The sequence below is a fragment of the Gossypium hirsutum genome, chromosome A10 (assembly GCF_007990345.1).
Source record: "Gossypium hirsutum isolate 1008001.06 chromosome A10, Gossypium_hirsutum_v2.1, whole genome shotgun sequence".
NCBI lineage: Eukaryota > Viridiplantae > Streptophyta > Magnoliopsida > Malvales > Malvaceae > Gossypium > Gossypium hirsutum.
Window position 1 is genome coordinate 107,418,351 of NC_053433.1, and position 15,335 is coordinate 107,433,685.

General features: G+C 33.7%; 1 protein-coding gene across 1 annotated transcript; it reads right to left on the bottom strand.

Moving 5' to 3' along the window:
- Window positions 1-9,357: 9,357 nt before the first annotated feature.
- LOC121207635 (14 kDa proline-rich protein DC2.15) lies at window positions 9,358-10,153 on the bottom strand. The gene has a single exon (XM_041077992.1). The coding sequence runs from the start codon at window positions 10,018-10,020 to the stop codon at window positions 9,574-9,576; it is 447 nt and encodes a 148-aa protein (XP_040933926.1). The 5' UTR covers window positions 10,021-10,153; the 3' UTR covers window positions 9,358-9,573.
- Window positions 10,154-15,335: the final 5,182 nt, after the last annotated feature.

Here is a 15,335-nt window from a genome sequence, read left to right on the forward strand (position 1 = left end):
ACCTAAGGTTAGAAACATAAATTTCAAGGATTATGAGTATCAAATTCACTAAATTACAAGATAATTCATGCAAAAAAATCAAAAATGGGGTTAAAAACATGTTACTTTTATGGCTTATCAAATATCCCCACACTTAAGCATTTTCTTGTCCTCAAGCAAAATCCTCAATTCACAATTAAAATTAATCTTTCTCAACTCATAATTCTCATCAATGATGTTTCGTCATAATTCATAAATAATCATACATTGATAATTCAACTAAAAAAGCACTAAAGATTCAAACAATCCAAGTCGAACATTTTTAAAGCATGAAAATGTAGGTATTTCCCCTTATCTAAGCAATTACCTTTAATTCAAAATCGACAAGAATCAACATCCTCACTAAAGATTCATTCAAATCACTCAAAGTGTTTAATATTCAAAAATTAAGCACTCAAAAGTCAAACATGAAAATTCATTACCATAGTCTTGCATGAAAATCAAATCTCCACCACTATAAGATGAGAGGATACACAAATCAAAACATCTTTAAAAGGTTGTAATGGGGCTTAGGTTAAAGGTGTGGAGAAAGGCCAAAAGAGATGGTTAGAATCGAGATCAAATTGATAAATTACCAAACTAGAAAAATAAACAAATGTTGAATTACATCAATCGAAATTATTCAAGAGTAACATGAGCTTCTTCTCAAAATATGAATATTACTGTTCAAGCTCAATTAATATGGAACTACGTAATAATCAATAAATATATATGTATATGTATATAATTTTTTTCTTTTTTTTTGGACTAATTTTTTTAACTTAAATAATAAGAAATAATTCAATAATTGAAACAAAAGAATATAGTGAAACAACTAACCAAATCAAATCTCGACAAAAAGGGAGTCAATAAAACGGGAAAAATTTTCAACGAATCAAAAATGGAGTTAATGGTTTAACATTAATGTGTACATCAAGAAACGGTGTGTTAGGCTCAAAAGGGCTCACTAAGGGTTAATTATGTAAGTAGGCTTTTATGGGATAAATGGGTAAAAACCTAAATGCCTTTATCATCTCAGTATATCAAATCAAAAATGTGGATTCGACATGCATAATCGAAGCAAGTTCTAGAATTAGGAGTAATTATCACTGCGTTAGACGTATCTATTGAGATAGGATGGAAGGGATCTGGTTCACTTATTGTTGAAATGGGATAGAGGGTGGTGTATAATTGGATTCCGGACAAATCAAGGAGACCTTGGTCGCAACAAGCTACACTTGTAAATCTAGAAAGGAAGATTGTCTGTGTGGGAGAGGTATCTTTTTCAGTAGCTAAGAAGAATGGTAACAAAATGGTAGATACATTAGCGACTGCTGGAATGAGAAGGCCTAACATGTTTAAGGCGTGGTGGTGAGTCTAGACTGTTATAATTATGTCAGTACAAGTATGTGGGTTTGTTGTTTCGGAGTCTTATGGAGTTTTGGTGCTGGTTTTTGTTCTTTTGTTTAGAGGGCTGTCTTATAGTGGGGGTTTTCAGGTTTATTGTGGTGCTTTTTTGGTTTTCCGTTTGAGTGTTTTTTTTGTTCCTGGGTGTGGATCTGTTTTGTTTAGAGGTATGGTTGCATTTGTCAGTTTGTTACTGCATTTGCGGTATTGTAATACATTGATTGATCAAAAAAAAAGTTCTAGAATAACAAATCAATATTGACACACTCATAACCAATAATAAAATGAGCAAGAAAAAGTGTATGCTCTAAAGGCTTAAAATCTCACAAAAAATTATGGTTTTTGATGTCAATCTTGCAAATATGAAATTTCAAGATAATACTTGAATTTAGGGAAACAACCTAAAAAATTTCAATTTTAAAAATAAACTTATCATGCTTGATTCTCTCATGTCTTAAAGTATAAACAATCAATACACAAATACCTATGAATTTAATTTAAAACACATCAATAAAAATCACAATTTGATAAAAAATCATTCTAATTGTAATATGAGAAAATTACTTAAACACAAGACATAATTCAGGGATTTTCTAATAATCATATATATAACCTCCCTATACTTAGGATGTACATTGTCCTCAATATACAAACAAAAATAATCATAGTAGAAACAAAATATCATAAGAGAGGAAGAAAATTGAAACTGCACTGAATATTGGATGAAATCCCCAGAATAGTGAAAAGTGGAATTAAATGTAGTGCATGATTCTGACAACTGATAAGAAAATAAACACAACTACTGAAGAAGATTAAAGGGTTACTAACCCGATTAGAAACAACCAAAATAAAAAATATAGTTCAAAATATAAAAGCAAAAAAATCTAAGAAAAAAATAAACAGAAAAATAAAAAGAAAACTAAAAATTAAAATAAAATAAAATAAATGGATTCAATGGTCCGCATCTTCAGACGCATCAATGTCGTGAGTCATCGGCACTAAAGAAGAGATACGGAGATGCTGACATATCTGCTGCAATGTCACCTCAAGACTATCGAACCTCTGAACACAATACTCTCGAAAGTCAACAAACTGCTTGGGGAGGTCCGCTACAGTGGCCGTAGAAGGAATAGGGCGGTGATTCAAAGGTGGAGGCTGTGGTGGGTCCGTGTGATAGGAAGGAACATCATTAGTGAAGCCCTCGGGTTCATTCTGAGCGTCAGAATAAAACAATCGATACTGAAAAGGATCCACTCCATAATGCCGCTCGATTATCCTCATGCGTATCATGCTCGAGATTCCCTGATAGGACATCTGGCCGACTAGCGTGAGTGTAGAAGACTGCTCCAATTGTCAAGGAGACCAAAGTATCGAGCAAGGCGAGTCACATAAGGGCTTAAATAGATGGGGCCTTTCTATGACGGTCAGTCTGATGGTGGAAAGATAGAACGATGAAGTATGCCAAATCAATAATATGATCGTGGGCCATGCTCCATAGAAAATAAGCGCCATGAGTGCTAACGACTCCGGTGCTCTCTCCCCGTCCTGTCAAAGTGTGAGCTAAAAGTGTGTGAAGATACCGTAAAGCTGAAGAGAGAAAAGTCGCCTTCGAGTGACTCACATCATAAAGTGCCTGGCTCGCTGTAAGATCGGTCCAAAAATGTGATGGTGAGTGATAGATGTGTCGATAAAGTCGAAGGAAGTTCTCAACACTCATGAACTCTTCAGTGTAGAGTCTCATGGCAGCACTGAACTTGGGGACGCTCATATGGTGCACCAAACCACCAAGTCGAAAAGTGATGGTGCCTGGCTCGTCATGAGACGTCATGACCTGCTGTAGCGTAAATGTCACGCAGAACTCCAAGGTAAGCTCCATGTAAGTGGGCTCGATAATGTCTAAGAATCTATTCCATGGAGCTGTGAAATAAGGGCGCCCATATGACCAGCTAGTCAAACCTGCTCCAACGCAGCCCAAGAAATGCAACGGCTTAGGCCGAGTGGTTATACTCGATAGAGCTGATATAAATCCTCTTGGGGGCCCATTGAAAATCGGAGATAAGGGTAGCGGGCCTCAGCAAAAGCGCTCAATGAGGCGGTCCCACCATGGGTCTTTCGCTTTTTCGAAGCGGGAACGACGAACTTAGACTTGCCACAAGTGTTCGTCATAGTATACCAGCAATAAAATGATCAAAGAAATCGAATTGACAAATCAACATAATAGGCAATCTAACAAGAAATAAACATCCAAGTTCAGCTCAAAATTTGGACTAAATAGAGAATGGACGTATAAGCAGAATGCTACTACATAGTATAAAACTAAATAAGTGATTAATATAAAAAATGAATAAGCATGCAGAATATGAATAAAATCAAAAGAAAATAATCATAAAGCAAAATAAGTGCAAAATACTGTTGATGTCCAAAACTTAACTGAAGTATAGACATAAAATTATAAGTAAGGGACTAACTAATCAAGACGAATAAAGCAATAAAGCAAGAATAATCAGTAAAATTAGTAAAACTAAAAAATAAAATAAAATAACATAATAATAAAAATAAACTAAAAGAAAAGGGCAAAAGGGGGAAAAAACCGATGGGGTAGGGCGGTGGTTGAGGGTCGCGGGTCGGTCAACGGGGAACAGTGGTCGAACGGTGGGGGCTCGAGTCAGCTTGGGTCAGGCGCGTGGGTGTGTGTTGTGCTACGAGGAAAATTGAAAGGGGCGAGGGGCTATTTAGGTGTGTGTGTGCGTGAGTAAGGAGAGGAGAGCCCACTGAAGAGGGTTCAGATGGGGCTGTGCGGCTAGTCTGTGGGGTTGGGGAAAAGGATAGGGAAAGGGAGGAAAGGGAAGGGAAAGGGAAAGGTATTTAGGGCGGGGTGAGTTGAAGAGAGGAAGAAAGAAATGTTTAAGGCGCTTGGTAGAGAGCGACGGTGGCCGGAGTAGGGGGTTGGATCAGCGGCGACTAAGGTTGAAAGGTTTGGGGAATAAGACAAACTAAAAAGTAAATTTAGGGTTGGGGGTTAAAAAGGGTGACACGGTCATGTAAAGGCCCGTGTTGGGCCACACAGCCGTATCACACACCCGTGTGTCTCATTTTTAGCCCTTGTTCGTCTAAACAGAAATAGCCAAGTCTTCACACGGCCTAGGACATGCCCGTCTGACCTTTTACATGCCCGTGTGGATCGACTGTGTCTCGCACACGACCGTGTGCCTTGCCCGTGTAACTCTTTGACTTGTTTTAAAATTGAAAAATTTTGCTCCAGGTTTCACACGGCCTATGACAAGCCCGTGTGTCCAGGCCGTGTGGTCCACAAAGTCGTGTTGCATGCTCGTGTGGACTATATTAGGCCATGTCTCTGTTGATTTTTGGAAAAATTAAATCCCAGGATCCACACGACCAAGGACACGCCCTTGTGTCCAGGCTGTGTGGGTCACATGGCCATGTTGCCAAGCCGTGTAACTCACTGTTGGGCCCCTTTTTATCCACATGGCCAAGGACATGCCTGTGTATCCAAGTCGTGTGAGTCAAAAACACATTTGTTTTTTAAATTTAATTAGTTTTTTAAAATATCATGAGATAAAATTGAAAAATTAGTAGTATTAATGCTCGGGTTGCCTCTCGAGAAGTGTTTATTTAAAGTCTAAGCTCGACTTACCTCGTATTCGCACAGTCACAGTGGTTCGTGGAGTTGAAACCCCTCTTTCTCACTGTTAATTCTATTATCAACATAAGGCTTGAGCTGAGTAATATTTACCTTAAACGTACCAAATTCAGAATGATTTACCTCGACTGTACCGTATGAGAAGACATTCAGTACTTTAAAAGGAGTTTCTCTGTTTGCATTAAGCTCTGAAGTGGCAATTCGAGGGTCTGTTTTATTTAACAATACCTGATCCCCAACCTTAAATTGGTTCATTCCATCCTTATTCTCGTCATGGTGTCGCTTTATTCTTGGCTTCTCCTTGACATGTGTCCGCCACTCGTCTAGCTCATTGATCCATAGCATTCGTTCTTCATGTCGTTCTGTTTCTGTCACATCTACTGGAACGTGGCTCCATCACGTTTTTCCGATGGGTTTCCTGCAAAGAAGTTTGAGCCACAATGTTATTCTCTTTAACAAAACACGTATAATCATTTCGATCACTAGATGTCTTAACAGAATCATGAGCTTGGAGTTTAATCGTGTCATCACCTACATGAAGTGTCAATTCACCTGTGCCAACATCAATGATAATTCTAACAGTTGCTGAAAAGGGTCATCCTAAAATTAAAGGTACGTCACTATCCTCATCCATGTCTAAAACAACAAAATCAACTAGGAATGTGAATTTATCAATTTTTACAAGTACGTCTTCAACAAAACCCCTAGGAAATCTAATGGTTTTATCTGCCAATTAAATACTCATCCTAGTTTGTTTGGGTTTCCAAAGACCTAGTTGCTTAAACATTTTATAAGGCATGACATTAATACTCGCCCCTAAATCATCCAAGGTATTGTTAACATTCAGACTACCAATAAACAAGGAATAGTAAAACTCCCTGGATCTTTCAATTTGCTGGGTAGTTTATTTTGTAAAATGGCTGAGCACACTGCATTTAGCTCCATGTGCAACGAATCATCTAACTTCCGTTTGTTTGCCAAAAGCTCCTTTAAAAATTTAACTGAATTAGGCATCTACGAAAGAGCTTCAATAAACGGTAAGTTAATATGTAACTTTTTCAAAAGTTTAAGAAATTTACCAAATTATTTGTTAGTGTGGTCTTTCTTTGTCGCGTTAGGATATGATACACGAGGTTTATATTCCTTACCGACTGATTTTTGTTCACTGTGGCTCACCTCAACCTTACCTTTACTTACCACAATTTCTTACCTTGGTTCCAGTTTAGATTCAACTAACCCTTCTTCATCTCGAACAGTAATTGCATGAAATTGCTCCATTGGATTAGTTTTGGTGTTGCTAGGCAAGCTACCTTGTGGTCGTTCTGAAATCATCTTTTCCAATTAACCAATTTGATTCTCAAGTCCTTGAATTGACGCTTGTTGATTTTTGGGTGTTTTTTTGGAAGTGGGTTTCTGACACCAAATTGAATTTTGTCAATATCTCCTCAAGGTTCAGTCTTTTCTCTTGTTGGTAAGGTGGTTGAAAGCCTAGAAGGGGTTGTGGTCTCTGGTTTCCTTGACCACCCCAACAGAAATTGGGATGCTTTCTCTAAACTGTATTATAAGTGTTACTGTAAGGATTATTTTGAGATCTAGAATTATTACCCATATAGTTGACTTGTTCGTTCTCTGGCCAGGACCGTGGGGTACATATTCTGGATTGTTCATCCCTTCTCCATTTGTATCGCACTGCATCACCGGATGTACCTGCGTAGAACCATATAAACCATCAATTTTCTTACTTAAAAGTTCTACTTGATTCAATAACATGATGACCGCATCTACATTGAAAACACCAACTGCTTTCATCGGCTTCGTCCTCATGACTTGCCACTGATAATTATTCAGTGACATCTCCTCTATAAACTCATAAGCCGCTTCAGGTGTTTATTATTCAGAGTACCATTGAGAACTGCATCGATCAATTGTCTAGTTAAGGGGTTCAAACCGTTGTAGAAAGTTTGAACCTGTAGCCATAGAGGTAACCCATAGTAAAGAACATTCTCGATAAGTCCTTATACCTCTCTCATGCATCTTATAGGGTTTCTAAATCCATTTGCACGAAGGAAGAGATACCATTCCTCAACTTAGCTGCCTTAGCAGGCAGGAAGTACTTCAGCAAAAATTTCTCGATCATTTGATCCCATGTGGTGATTGAACCTCGTGGTAAAGAATTCAACCACTGTTTAGCTTTATTGGCATTGTCAGAAAAGCCATTTATCTTGAAAGTATCACAGAATTCGAGAAAGTTATCCAAATGAGTATTTGGATCTTCATCTTACAAACCATCGAACTGAACAAACTGTTGAATCATTTGAATAGTGTTCGACTTCAATTCAAAATTATTTGTAGCAATAGTGGGTCTCACAATACTCGATTCAGCCCCAGTTAGAGTGCGCTTGGCATAATCTTACATATACGAGAAGCAGGATTCGAATTTGTAGCATCCACAAGAGGTAGCAGATTACTCTGATTTTTAGCCATCTCCTTAGTAATAATAGTAATGTCCTCTTGCTCTTCCACTATATTCTGTCGACTCTGCATTGCTTCTTTACAGTTTCTACGAGCTGTACTTTCAATTTCGCTATCAAAAAGTAATGGTCCCGACGGGTTTCTTCTAGTCATAAACTAAAAGAACCTGCCAGAAGCAAATAAAATAAAAATTAGAAAACAGAAATAAAAATAAAAATAAAAATGGCTAAATTAATAAAAATCAAGTGTTTCTAATATCTTAGTCCCCGGCAACGGCGCCAAAAACTTGATGAATCACTAAACTAACTAAATTATGACAATGGCAAGTGCACTTATCGAATAGTAGTATAGCTATTGTGAATCAGGAATATCGTATCCACGAGGACTAAAAGTACTAGTAATTACTATCTTTTTATTATCTAGCCGATAAATTCAAGGAATTGTTTTTAACCTAAATTTAACTAAACTAATTACTAAGAATGCAACAGAGAATGAATTAAGAAAATAATCGAATAGACCAATGAAATAGACAATACCCAGGAAAGAATCCACCTGGACTTCACTTATTATTCTGAATCTAAATTAAACAGTTTATTCACCTGTGCCTTGATCCGTAGAAATCCCCAAATTATGTTAATATCTCTTTCAAAAATAGGAACAACTGATTCAAAGTTGATTAATTGAAATCTCTTTCTAATTAAAACCCCTATTGTCGCATTAACTCGATCTATGGATTCCCCTATTAGATTTGACTCTAATCCTGTAGATTTATATCGTCCTATTTCTAGGATTGCATGCAACTCCACTCAATTATGCCAGATCTACTCTTAAACAGGGACTTTTGCTCCACTGAAATAAGCACATCAATCATGAATTAATATCCTAAAATCATTAAAACATGAAATAAGCATTCATAATTGAGAACAAGAAATAAGTATTTATCATGTAATTTAGAGTATCTAACGAATTTAGTTCATAGTTTGGAATGAAAACATCTCAGAATTAGAATAACAACAAGATATAAAGAAACCCAATAAAACTTCTAATTGAGGGATCCTCTGAAGATCCTTTCGAGTGATCGTGCATTTTCGATTTTTTCTTCTCTCTATCTTAGTCCTTTTAGTGTGTATTTGTAAACTTTAGAATGCTCAGAAAACTTAAAAATTGGCTTTTTCGGCGTAAAAGGGAAACAGGGTTCGAAATCGACACGGGCTGGCACATGTGCGTGTGTCCAACCCGTGTAGGAATGCCCAGGCGTTGTAGTTCCTGAAAACAGCTTCTTTTGTCCAATTTTGGCTCGTTTTTTGCTCCTTTCATTCCCTATGCTCACCTAAGTATAGAATCATAAATTTAAACGATTAGGAGCAACAAATTCACTAAATTACATGATAATTCATCCAAAAACGCATCAAGAATGGGATTAAAAACATGTTACTTTTATGGCTTATCAATTGATAATGATGATTTCTCTTAGTTTTTAAATAATATATAAATTTGAAACTATAAAAGAAAAAAATATAATATTAATTTTACAAAAAAAATACAGCAACATGTAACAATTATAATAACAATTCATGATAAATACAAAAGATATTCACAATAAAAAAATAATTTTATGAGTGCTTGCTTCACACAACATTAAAAAATTGTGCCCACATTTTCTAAAGATATTATTTTATTCTAATTTTTTTCAAAACATATGAGGTGTGCCAATTTTAATTTATATCAAGAAAAAGAACAAATTCGTATAAATTATTATGAGGAAATACTATAATTTATAATCTCCATTAATTATCTCATAGCATTATAATTGATTGGGATTTTCATAGACATCTTAATTTATTACTTAGAAAATGCATAATTATTACAAGAGATGAAAGGGAAAGGTTGAAGAGCCTTTCCTTTATGAAAAAAAAAAAAACAATTCGAGAACTGCTATGAAATGAATCAAAGAGACAATCCAACAAACAATCCATAAAAGAATAATCAAAGAAAATTTTCTAAAACGACAATATTTATGGAGTGCAAATGTATTCAGTAGCCACCCTTCTTCCACAGTTATTGAGTAAGAGACTCAATGAAATAGGAAGGTTGAATTTAATGTCTAACACATTAGCTCGGACAGCAGTGCAAAGGCAAACCGCAGCTTCAAGATCAGCCAACCCCTGGATCAAACTGCAGCATGGTTGGGTTGGTAAGTTGCGGAGGTCGAGATTCACCAACCCACCCAACAGATTAACACACACACGAAGGTTCAACGGATTACAAGTACCATAATAGCTTTGAGCGCTACCATCGTTGGGAAACTTGTATCCGGGACGGATAACAACAGGGTTCGGAGATTTTGTGGGGTAAGAAGAACCATTAGGATTATTATCAACATTGTAAGAGCTTACTAAAGCAAAAAAGAAAAGGTTAAGAGAGAAGAAAAGAGCAGTTGATGACTTAACCTTTGAAGCCATTTTTCCAATAGAGAATAATTTGATTTCACTGAGAAAATGGACTGCTTCTTACGATGAAGGTGATGAAGTGATCAAAGGGTTTTTATAGAACACAAAGATGAGCTTTTAAAGATAGAAAATGGAAGTCACTAAGTCATATTATTTGGAGAATTTGGATACTTTAAGATATGGTTTCGTTGGCTCTAATTATGGAATCTCCCACGTCTATAAATGAGTTGATATTATTATTTTTTTTCTAATTGCGAATTTGGTTTAAATTTTAATTATTAATCATAATTTATATTTATTTACGTTGATGAGTTGGTTTATTCATTATCTTGAAATGATGTTATAAATTGAGTACAATATTTTTATTATTCAGATCATGTGGCCAGGTTATGTGACAGATTCTAGGTTGTGTGGTTTAGAGACATGGCCGTGTGGCTAAATTATGTACAATTCGAATATAGGGTCACACAGTCATGTTGTTAGACTGTTTGCAATTTGAAATTGGGTCACACGGCCGTGTAACAACTCGTGGCCACATGGAAAAAACCTGCACAAAAATTAAATAAGTCACATGGCCGTGTGGGGTGATCGTGTGTGGTACGCGGCATGTGACAGCTCGTGTCCCATGTCATGTGCACCTAAAATGACTTCCAAAACAAGACAAGTTATAAATCATTTTTTAGGTACCAAGCCAAACCAATTTCAAGCAATTTCACACCTTCAAAACACATTCAAACATGCTTAAAACATACCAAAACATTTAACCTAAGCATCTAACCAATATGCCCTCATTAGCATCACATTTCATACACCAAATCAAATTCAGATTCAAAGATCACAAGCCCTTATCTTATATACATGCCAAACATATCAATTTGTCCATTCTATTCACATACAATTTTACCATATCTCAACCATTTCCAAGAAGTATAAACCAAATAACTAAAGACACGGATATATAAACATATATAAGCCAAAACTAATATATATATACACATCCACAAGTATGCTTTAACCAAAATTTAAACAACATCATAGCAAAAGAATTTAAAAGCTTCTAGTACACGTCATTTATAACCCAACATCAAAATGACCAAAACTTCTACGGAGATAAAGAACAGATAGTGTGTGTGCTTTGACTTGAACTTCCAATCAATCAACATTTTCGATGATCTACAAGGAAAATAAACAATTAACGTAAGCAACTACTGCTTAGTAAGCTCGTATAATGTAAACTTTAACTTACCAAACATGTTTATAATCAAACCATTCATGCATAAATTCATTCATTAGCTCATGAGCATATATTTCTTTCTTATACAACACAAACCTCATAAGGCTAGTAAGTGTAACAATGAAACATATAATTCCAACATATCATGGAACATGTAATAATAGACATATCAAGTACACATTTCATCCATCACATATCCAATAAGCATAACTTTTCCATTTCAAGTGTTCATAACAACATTTTCCAATTCACATGTCAAGATCATATAACATTTCATATATATACATTCGTTTAAACATTTATCACATGTTGAACCAAATGAAATAACATTGAATACTCGGGAAAATGCTCATACAAGCTGTGACTAAAACTGTATATGCTCACACGAACTATGAAATAGGTTTGCTCACACGAGTTGTGGGTCAGGATGTTAGGCTACACGATGCTATTCACAGGAGCTATAAAGAATCTGCAACAAATGCAAGATCTCAACCATTGGTAGGACATCCATGATCAGCACCCAAAACTATAAGTAACTCCTAATGACATGTCATTGGTATTCTAAGTGTTCACGAAATTCATACGAGTCACTTTACATATCTGAATCATTTAACTTCATTTCTATTATACCATTTCAAACATACATCCATGTATTTCACATTTTCCAAGCATAATCATCAATGTAATCAACATCAAAATTTAGTCCAAAATCACTAATCGACATATATCATTCAATTTAACCATATGTAACATGAATAAACAATAAAATGTTACCAAGAGCATCATTTAATGAGTTTAAACAATATTCGAAGTTACCTAAACAAAAATAGTTATGAATATGAGGCCGACGACTAATCCGGTAATTTAGCTTCTCCACAATTCTAGTCCAATTGATTCGTTTATTGATCTAAATAATACTTTTCACTCAATTAATTATAGGTATATGAGTTTTTTTTTTATTTAAAATGTAAGTTACCAATTTACAAAAGAAGTATCAACATTTTTTTAGAATGTTATTTTCATCCAAATTTTTTTTTTGAAACATCTTGTTTTAGCCTTATATTGATGTAGCGGGGGTGTACAAATTTTAGTTTATATGGTGAAAAAAAAAGAAAAAAATACTATAATTTATAATCTCTGTGAATAAACTTGTTGAATGTTTTTTTGAGTGTGTCACTTTCAAGAGGATTAAAATCACTATTTATATGATATGATTACTGTTCACGGATGTGGCATCGTAGGTACCTCATGCATCGCAACACGTACCTTACTCTAGGACTAACATGTGTTTTCAATATATGGGTTTGCCTGCATGGTTTTGCAAATTCACGTCGTTCTAACTCATAAAAGAATGGAAACACTTCACATGCGAACATAAGGTGCGGGTCAGGATCAAATCAGGTACACAGGTACACAGGTGTTGGGTCGGTAATGGCGAGTGTTACAAGCCCAATTTAGCCCTACTAACCCACCAAAATTAAACCCATAACCCAAATAACCCAAAAAAATTAAAATAAAAACCCAATTACAAAATCAAACCCCAACCCAAATAAATAACCTAAACCCACTACCCAAACCCAAAATAAAAAAAACCCTAGCCCACAACCTAAACTTTTCTCAACTAAACCCTAGCCCCCCAAGCCGCCGCTCCTAGCCTCTGCCACCACCAACTCCTCTAACGCCTCTGCCACCACCCACCGCCACCTGCTCCAGCAACTTGCATCTGCAAAAGGAAGGAAAAGACAGCAAATAAGAGAAAAAGATTTGTACAATGGCTATAAAAGCCGATTTAAAACCTTGTAAAATTTCGGCATTTTTTGATGAAAATAAAACCATAGTTTTAAACACAAAACAAGCGACTCCAAACCACCAAAGCAGAGAATAACACTAAAACAGAGGATAACCAAAAGCAAGAATAAAAACAAAGAAATGACAGAAGGTGGTTTGCATCCTTTTCTTCTTTTTTTCTTCTTTCGAATTTTTCTTTCTTTCTTTTTCGTTTTTTTTTGTTTTTTTCTCTCTTTTTATATACATATACACATATATTAATAAAAATAAAAAAAATTACCTTTTGTACTTTCGGTGGCCGGGGACGATGGCCGGCGGTGGTGACTGGACAAATCTCACCCGAACAGAACCTACCCTGCAGAGAAAAAAAAATAAAGAAAGATGAGTTTTTTTGAAACATATGAAAGAATGAATTTTTAAAAAAAAAATTTAGCATTTTATAGCCTCCCAAAACGACGTCGTTTGGGGGGCTACCTTTTAACCCCAAAACGATGTCGTTTTGGAGCTAACCCGCGTGTTGAGCCGACCCGCTCCAAGGATCCGCGTGTTTTTCATTGGAGGGGCTAATTGCACTTTTAGCCCCTCTGCTTTTTTATGCTTTTGCAATTAAATCATTTTTATTTTTAATTTGGCCCCAAAATTTGTCGCGATTTTCAATTTAGTCCCCGCTGATGTGCTACTTTTTGATGGGAAGGAATAATTTCTATTTCGGTCCCCCTATGTTTTGCGCGCGTTCAAATAAGCCCCTTCCTTTTGTTTTATTTCGAATTCGCCTCAAAAATTCCATTTTCAATTCAATTTCGTCCTTTTTTACTTTTTCTCATTATTCTATTTTAATTTTAATATTATTCATACTATTATATTTTATTACTGTTATTATTATTATATTTTTATTTATTAGCATCTCATTATTATTATTTTTACTTAATACTTATATATATTATATAGTATATATATTATATAGTATTATTAATAGTTTTTAATATTATTGTTTTTGTTAATGTATTTGTATGTCACATATGTATTCTTTTAATATATATATTATACTCCATATTACGCATATATATATTAATATTATATTATGTATGTTATTTTTTTAAATATTATATATATTTATATATTATGTATATATTTTTAATCTATTATGTATATATATTATGTACATACTTTTAATATTATTATGTATTTATTTTTAATATATATATGTATATATTTATGTAATATTATCAATAATTGTTTTTTAACATTATTATCATTTCTAATATATATGTGTATCGTATATGTTTTTATATATATTATGTATATATCTTTAGTATTATTAGTTTTATGTTTTTTATACTATTTCATATATATTTTTATAATATCCTTATTATTATTAATATTAGTATGTGTTTTATTATATGTATATATCTTTAATATATGTATGTATATATTCATGTAATATTATTAATAGTTGTTTTTTTAACATTATTATTATTTCTAATATGTATATACTATGTAAATATTTTAATACTATATTATGTATACATTTTTTGTATATATTACGTATATCTATCTTTTTAATATTGTTTTTTTATATATATTATGTATATATCTTTAATACTATATTATTTATATATTTTCTATTTTTCATATTATCTTACGTATATATATTTTTAATAACTATATTATGTATATACTATTACTATATATCTATTTATGTAGCATTATTAATGGTTGTTTTTTACTATTATTATTATTCCTTGTATATATACTATGTATAAATTTTTTAAATACTATATTATATATATATTAATACCGTATTATGTACATGTTATTATTATATCTATTTTTACCCCTATTATATTTATTATTAATATTAGTATGTATTTTATTATACGTGTATATATATATATACTTTTTATATATAGTATTATTTTTATATATCATTATATTTACATATATCTTTTTGTACATACTTATACTTACTCCATTACTCCTTGATCATTACCATTACCATTATTATTAGTATAATTATTATTCTTTTCATCATGTAATAGTACAAATTTGTAGATTTAAGAAACAAAATAAAAAGAACTTCATGTGTTGGTCTGATGATCAGGATGTTCACCACTTAAATGTGGCCTGAATTTGAGTAACCCTAGTCGCGTTGTTTTTTTTTTATAATGGAGATAAATTCAAATTTTGCACCTATGAAAAAATTGAAATAGCAATGAATTTGTGTCTTATTATGAATCACACAAAAAATTTGATTTTTATAATAATATAGATAGGATACTAAAATTTATATAATTTACTTTTAAAA

Excerpts from the sequence above, each read along its gene's own strand:
- LOC121207635 (XM_041077992.1), bottom strand. The coding sequence starts at position 10,020 with ATGGCTTCAAAGGTTAAGTCATCAACTGCTCTTTTCTTCTCTCTTAAC.